General features: G+C 47.2%; 1 protein-coding gene across 1 annotated transcript; it reads right to left on the bottom strand.

Moving 5' to 3' along the window:
- Positions 1-1,809: 1,809 nt before the first annotated feature.
- Positions 1,810-3,389, bottom strand: LOC110327936. Its single transcript, XM_021207228.1, has 3 exons — positions 3,163-3,389; positions 2,741-2,911; positions 1,810-2,139 (listed from the first exon to the last, which is right to left on the bottom strand). Exons 1-3 carry the CDS (start codon positions 3,287-3,289, stop codon positions 2,078-2,080), a joined length of 360 nt encoding a protein of 119 aa, XP_021062887.1. The 5' UTR covers positions 3,290-3,389; the 3' UTR covers positions 1,810-2,077.
- Positions 3,390-8,047: the final 4,658 nt, after the last annotated feature.

Here is an 8,047-nt window from a genome sequence, read left to right as displayed (position 1 = left end):
CTGCTGGTGGTGTGTAACTTAAACAGGCACTTTGAAAAGAGGTGTAGCTATTCCTCCAAACACAGAAAATGATACGACCATCTAACCCAGCTAAACCATACCTGGGTACCTACCCAAAGACTCCAGGTCTACAGCCACAGAGACAGCTGCATCTCCGTGATTCACAACAGCAGGAAGTGGAACCAGCCTGGATAAAGACCTATGGTGTGCATACACAGTGGAAATTTATGCAATGATAGAGAAAACATGAACTTATGGCATCTTTGTGAAAATAGAAGGAGCTGGAAATCCTTACATTAGGTGAAATAAGCCAGACTCAGGGTGCCTCAGTTTTCCTCTCACATAAAGAAACTGTGCCCATGTGTGTATGACTGTGTGTATAAGTGTGGGTGTGTGTGCATGCATGTGAGGGTGTGTGTATGCATTCAAGTGTATATGTGAGTTTAAGTGTGTGTGAGTGTATATGTGTGTGTGTGTAGCACAGGTGTGAATGCTTGCATGTGAGAGTGTGTGTGAGACTGAGTGTGTGCGTGTGCATGTGAATGTGCGTGTGAGAGTATGTGAGTGTGTGTTCATGTTTGTGGGTCACATAACACAATTATGAGAGCAGGAAGAGATTTGGGGACAGAGAGGGAAGGTGTTAACGGAATCAAGGTAAGAGCAGAGCAGAGCTGCCAAAGTCAGCTGGGAAAGGAGGCAGGGCAGTGGGATCTCTGGGTATGAGGCCAGCCTGGTCTACAGAACAAGGTCTAGAGAGCCAGTGCTACCCAGAGAAAGCCTGTCTTGAAAAACCAAAGAAAAAGAAAAAAAAAGTAAGCGAACAAGGCAGCCACTGTGGTGCCTGCACGTAGTGCCACCTGGAGAGCCTAGAACCAGGACAGTAAACTCCATGCCGGGCTGGTTTACACTGAATCATAGTACCAAATATATGTGTGTGTATATACATATATGCTTATTGATTATGAAACTAGGCACGTTTTACTCTTGAAATGCTAAGTTCCATTTTAAGTACTGCCAGACCACACAAAGATATTTGAACAGAATGACTCTCTACCTTCAGTCATTGGCCTCTGGTCTCAGCACCTGCCAAGACGGCTCACTCCACCTGGGCTCAGAATTTTACCCACCCTGATGTCACTGGGGCTTGAGGGCATCAGTTCTATCCATTTGCACCTGGTCTGTCAGAGTTCACAACCCACTGCCGCTCTCTCAGAAGCCTTACCCCCTCAGCCCTCTCAGCCTCCCACCCTCTCTTTCCAGCCCCAGCCCCAACCCAAACAACAAACAAACAAAACAAAACATAAAATAACCGAAAATGCCTAGGTTTTTATACCCAGACAAGCAGTTCTTCTTACTGATGGGGAAAATGTGGGCCAGGTCCACAAGTATCTTCATTTAAACTCTTTCCCTCAGTCTAACCCAGCTGCTGAAAGGCTCAGGCTGAAACATCACCACTCCTGCCAGAGCCAGCAGTGAGCCAGATGACACACACCCCACATGTGGTTGTTCTCAAGGTTACCCTGCAGCCAGTGGCTCCTTCCCCTCCCCCAGCTACCTCCATGACCCTCTGCTCTGACCCAGGCCCAGGGAAGGGCCTGGTCTCCCTCAGTGGGGATGAGGGACTGACTCCTCCAGGAAACACTCACACATAACCCTGAACTCCATGAGGAGCCCAAAGGACTCAATGAAGATCTGTTTCACCTCTTCATCTTACCTGATAAGGAATATTTGTGTTTTACAAAGACAAAACTAAAAATTGATTTGAGAAACCAATCAAACAAACAAGTCGACAGGCCAGATCCTCTTCACGTAAGTCAAATGTATGGTCCTTTCTCGGGACTGCACCTTTTATTTATTATAAAACCACTAAAACCCCACATAAAAGCTGGACATGGCAATAATGAAAACCACACTATACTTAAGAACACTGGTAAAACCCCCCTCCCCACCTCTCCTGGCACAAAAAGATCTGGAACTTGGCATTGTGGTCAAGCTGGCCTCTCCACAGGCAAGGCTGTTCCAAGGTTGACATTATGGCAAAGGACATCTGAACAATGGGTTCTGGACAGGCATCCTCTTAAATGAAGTAGCTCCGTTTCCACCACACAGGACTTTGCAGGCCTCTGGCCCAGGCTCTGGCTAAAGAGAAAGCGGCTGGTCAGGNACAGGCTTGCAGAGGTGAGTNCCCAGGAATGATTCTGGACTTGGGCCTGTATCAGAATCTTCTGGAGGGCTTATTTAAACACGGGCTGCTGTGCCTTGCCTCTCCAGTTTCTGCTTCTGTGGCAATGGAGAGGGTACCTGGGTAGGTAAACATTTTTAACCAGTTCCCGGGTGACCTTNNCGCCTCTGGTCCTCAGACTCACAGCTGAGATGCACAATCNGTGACCCCAAGGGATGGACCAGGGATCGATTTGATAGAATCCGTTCCTCTAGAGAGGTGCTACCTAGGCCTCAACTCCACCTGGAAAGCAGAAACAGACTAGATCCTCCCCATCTGAGTCGGCCACACAGTCAGCTTTCCCAGCTGCATCTTACTGGTCTTCCTCTGAAACCAGAACCCACACCTAGGAGCAGTTAGATTGGGTGGTAGTTTTCAGAACTCTCTGCCCTGGGCCTTAGGCAATGTAACTAACTAGGGGGAACACAAATGGTAGGAAAAGCCAACTTTGCAGATCCCCCCTTCCCCCACACACAAGGAAATAAAATAGTCTGTACCAAGGTACATGAAAATGTTTACCTCGACGTCGTTTGATCCGGAGATTGCAAGCTAGCGACACAATCACAAACATTGCGAAAATCCTAAAAGCTTTCAATCCGTGAATGTACAGGATTGTGTAGTTTAAATCACCATCGGATGTAATAAAAACGTGCATATTCAAAAAGTATAGCAATAGTTCAGGTCTCAAATCTGGGAAGGGAAAAAGATGCTTAGCCAGCAGCAGCAGCAATAATCTCCATGAAGAAAGCAATTAAGATAGGAGAGGCAATCTTAAGACTTGAAGACAAGGGGGACTTGTGGGGGGTCCACCTAGACAGAGCTGAGTCTTCTCTTCCTTTCGAAGAGATGCTGCATTAGGACCCTCTGGGAGTCTGGTAGCAATTGCCAGACCATGTTTGGCCAGCTTCCTCTCAAAGGGTGTAAGATCCCACCATGCTCACCAAACAATCCATTGTAGACCCACGTCTCCAGGTACACATTCACAAACGCCAGGGGGTCCAGGAAAGATGGAAGGTGATATTGTATCTCACAAGAGGGCCCATAACATATGTGAAGTGTAGTCATCATCACCCTTCCCTGCAAAAGATCTTCAGATTGGCCCCACCTTCTTCTAAAGGCTGCCTTCTGTGATTTCCTGTCTCTCCACCCCCAAGCCCCGCCCCCAGGGCACACTATGGTTCCAGGNTCACTAGCCTATTAGCCAGGGTTCCATTTCTTCTCTTTCAGACATTTGCATTCATTCCTGCCGACTCAGATCTGTACAATTACTCAAGGCTCCAAAGCTTGCACATTGACAGGGATTTTCTGCCAACAAACTAGCCATCTATGGCTCTCTCTGTCCAAGGGCACCACATACCAAGGAGTCAGGGGAGGCTGCTGTCAATGAGGCCCAGACCTNCTCTGAGGATTTTCTTATCCCCAAATAATCCATAGCTTCATAACTGCCCATCTCCTCTTCCAATAAGCCCTGTCTTGCAGNCTCGACACTATACTTAACCTCCAGGGTCTCACATTATAGACTCCTGGCACAGACTTCAGGTTCACTCCAGGCATTTGGCTACTTATTGGCTGTAATCAAGACTGCCTAGGAGGAACCCAGTGCCCCAAACCCTGAGGTAAAGGAACCTGAATTTGGGCCCAAGGTCTGAATAGAGATGACAATGCAGGATTCTCTCTAATTGGGGATTCTAAATTCCCCAAGACANCAGACACCTGGAGGGAGCTAATCTGCTTGCTCACAGGTGGCTATCCCTGTGGCCTCTTTCTCTTAGCCCAGCACACTCAGCCAGACCTCTTTCTGTTCCTAGTTTGTTCCTGTCTTGAGTCTTCCCACTCATTGCTNCCCTAGTCTCTCTTGTGTCACTGACCACACCTGCGCATGGCTGGTAGTCTTTCAGAGCAGGATAGGGTCTACCAGGGATGGGGAGGCAGACAGAAACCTGATGCCTTCAAGTCACCCTACCTTACAGGCTGTTCTGGGCTTCCCAACCTCACTAGCATGCCTAAGGGATTAAATACATTGGCATGCCTGTGACTGTCTGTATTGNGCTCAAGAGCCTGAGATACAAANGCTGGGGGATATTGCAGTCCCTGACACAGGGCTGTGGATTGGGTCAGCATCAGAAGAGACTGAGTTGAGTTCTGAGAGGATTCTTCAGAGCTGGAAGCAATCAGGGAGGTAGTTCTCAGAATACTGTCTTGGGCACAGTCCTGGCTTGACCAATTACATGTGTGATCTTGGACATTTACTTTAATAAACATTGGTCTTTGAGATAAAATATGAAAATAAGAATTAGGATGAGGAAGGAAGCTCATGTGTTGGAGGGTTGCGAGGCATGAGCTCTCCTGGATTCTTTTGCTTGTAGGTGTCTTAGACAAGGCTTCCTCTTTTCCCAGGCATGTCATGTCATGCTTCCAGTAGAAACTCCCACAAAGACAAGCATCAGTTCACCAACTACTTACTTTTTTATTTTTTAATTTTTATTTTTTTGTCCTCAATGCCCCAGCTGGGGTGAGAGCCAAGTGACAAGCACATTCCATCAAAATTAAAATATATGATTACTAGCTATGCATTACCTGTTCTCCTTCCACGTCCCCGCTGGTTTTCATGGGAAGCATGAAAAAAAATATATGCTTTCATTCATGAAAGAGTCAAATATGCTTTCTCATTCATGGCGTGTCTGTTTGTCTCCCCATCCTGGACAGCATGGATAAGCCCAGCCAGCCCCCTTGGTACCTAGATCAAGGATCAACTTTGTGACGGCATAGTGAAGGTTGTCAACTTGAACTGTGTCTGGAATGAACTAAAACCCAAGGGGAGGGGTACCCCTGTGAACTTTGTCTTTCTTAATTAAGCCATTTGAAGTGGGAAGGCCCACTTTAAATTCAGATCTCCTGAGGTGGGGAGACCTGCCTTTAATGTTGGCCACAGCTTCAGCTGGCCGGCTATATAAAGGCTGTGAAAGAAAGAAGCTTGCTCTCTTTGCCTGCTTATTCTCTTCTTGCTAACAAGTCCGTTCCTTCAAGCAGACACTGAAGATGAGCTGAAACATCCCTCTTCCTTCACTGAACAATGACTGGATTCCTGGACATTGTGTTAGTAAACAGCCATTGTTGGACCAGCTGGATCACAGCCTGTAAGCCATTCTCTCTCTCCCCTCCACCCCCTCTCCTGTTAGATAAATATAGAAATAGATAAATATAGACATAGATAAATATAGAAATAGATAAATAACCAGATAGATTCAACCTAAAAATTCTGTTCCTCTAGAGAACCCTAATACAACCATGAACCTTAAGGCCTTTTGTCAGAGCCTTGAGACATAGCCTGCAGAGAAGGTCACATGGTTTGGAACCTGACCCCATGCCCTAGAAACCTAGAGAGTCAGAAACTCTCTTTGTGCTATGGAACTTGAGGGTTTGCATACCTTCGGGGCCTCATCATGGCTGCATACGGCCCTGGGCCCTGACACTATCTCCCTAGTTCCTGTAGGAATGTAGTCTAAGAAGGAGTTGGTGAGAATTCCTAGTACTTTTGAGAAAAAACTCCAAGAAATCCAGATAAGAGTCTTGTGATCTCAGTTTCTCCGGAGACTGCATTGTTCTTGGAAGGTGCTTTGGGAGGGGGGGGGACCCTCCCAGGTGCAGTGGATAGGAGTGAGTTTACTTCAGCTGTCGTTATCAGGTGACAGCTTTCCAGAGTGCTACAGCCAGTCTGGGTAGGGCCAGATCCGCACAGCCCTGGGATATCCGGGTGGTCCCCAGCAGCTGCTCTGACAAGGGACGACCAGGGACATCTCTATGTTCTCTTGTTCTCTAGTGATGATATGAGCTACGTACACCAAATAGACCCCTGCAGCTGCTGCACAGCTGAGGATCGGACGTGGCCCTCAGTGACAGCTCAGGTTGGGACCTCACCATGACCCCAGGAGGTGGCAAGGCTGGCCACTCACATCAGACTAGACTCCACCCTGGAGTCTCCATGTCCATCTCCCTTCATAGCACTCAAATCGCTCCACTTCCCTTTCTCTCCCATCTGACCACCACATACCTGCACATTGTGGTGGCCCCCCCACTGCAGGGCAGGTCTGCGGGATGGCATGGTGGTCCACAGGTCTCTATCTTCTTCCTCCTGTGCTCCACATGGTAGTTGTAGGCAGCGCTCTGTGTGTCCATGGCCTGCCTGTGCCGTGGGATGGAGAGCGGTCTACGGGCATCTTTCCCTGCATGCACCGTGTGGCACGGCGGAATGTCAATCTCTGTCTGTCCTCCTCCTCCTCCCATACATTGTGCCTGGATTGGATTGGATTGGATTTTTATGTGTCCTAGGCATGATACATGAAGGATAAGACACCCAAACTCATTGTAAGGTTCATATGACACCTTCAACGAATATGGGTTCTATAGTCTAACAAGCTCCTAATATGGGTTTGGTGGAACATCTAGTGTTGTCTTGGCAACACAGAGAGCTCAAAATCTCCAGGCTATTCAGCTATGTTCACTATCGGCCTTCTAGGTGGAAAACAGGTAACATAGCCCTCTTTTTGAAGGGACAGCCTTCCAGATTCCTTGTGCTATCGGTGAACTCTAGGACCTCTCTGCCTCCCCCAGTTGGTGGGGGGGAGCTGGACACGTGTGTAAGACATGGGCCCTGGTCTGAACTGGAGGTTGATAACAATGTAAGTTGAACTCATCAGAATATACCAGGGCAAGGATGATGAGCCAAGGCAAGACCTGAGGAAGGGCACAGGGTATTAGAGAGTAGGATTAGGCATGCTCACCAGGCTAGACCTCAATACAAGATATGCAGGGCAGGCCTGTGTCTGGAAGTACAGTGTTGCACAGAAGGGACAAAGTCAGAGGATTCCACTGGGACGAGGACAGAATTTTGTTTTTCTGGTTTTTTCCTTTTCTTTCCTTGTTTTGAGACAGGGCAAATCTATTCTGGTAGCTCTGGTTGTTCAGAAACTCACTATGTAGACCAGGTTAGCCTCAAATTCACAGAGGTCCATGTAGCTCTCCTTCCCAAGTGCTGGGATTAACAGTATGTGCTACCGGGGCTGGAGAGATGGCTCAGCGGTTAAGAGCACTGACAACTCTTCTGAAGGTCCTGAGTACAAATCCCAGCAACCACATCATGGCTCACAACCATCTGTAATGAGATCTGGTGCCCTCTTCTGGAGTGCCTGAAGACAGCTACAGTGTACTTACATATAATAAATAAATAAATAAATAAATAAATCTTAAACAAATAACAAAAAAACAGTATGTACTACCATATGTAGCTACAGAGAGAGACATTTCAAAGATACTTTGTTATCGTTATTTTTCCTGGAGGCATATTTTTCCTGTATATTTTATTTTTTAATTAAATATATAATTTTTTTTTTTACTTTATGTGTTGAGAGGTTTTGCCTACATGTGTGTGTGTGTATAATGGGTGTCCAGTGCCCATAAAGGTCAGACGAGGACATTGGGTCCTACGGAGGTGGAGTAAGAGATGCTTATGATAGATACAGTCCTGTAGATGGTGGGGAACTAACCTGGGTCCTCTGCAAGAGCAACCAATGCTCCTTCCATCTGGGCCAGCCCTCCAGGTCCTCCTTCCCTTTAAATATTTAATTTTGTTTCCTCATTTCCTCATTGTTTTTCCCGTTTTAAAACTTCTTTCAGCCGGGTGTGGTGGCGCACGCCTTTAATCCCAGCACTCAGGAGGCAGAGGCAGGTGAATTTCTGAGTTTGAGGCCAGCCTGGTCTACAGAGTGAGTTCCAGGACAGCCAGGGCTACACAGAGAAAGAAACCCTGTCTCGAAAAATCCAAAAAAA

This window comes from Mus pahari, chromosome 10 (genome assembly GCF_900095145.1).
Source record: "Mus pahari chromosome 10, PAHARI_EIJ_v1.1, whole genome shotgun sequence".
NCBI classification, from domain to species: Eukaryota; Metazoa; Chordata; class Mammalia; order Rodentia; family Muridae; genus Mus; species Mus pahari.
Note: the sequence above shows the minus strand (reverse complement) of the source record. Positions and strands in the feature narration are given on the sequence as shown.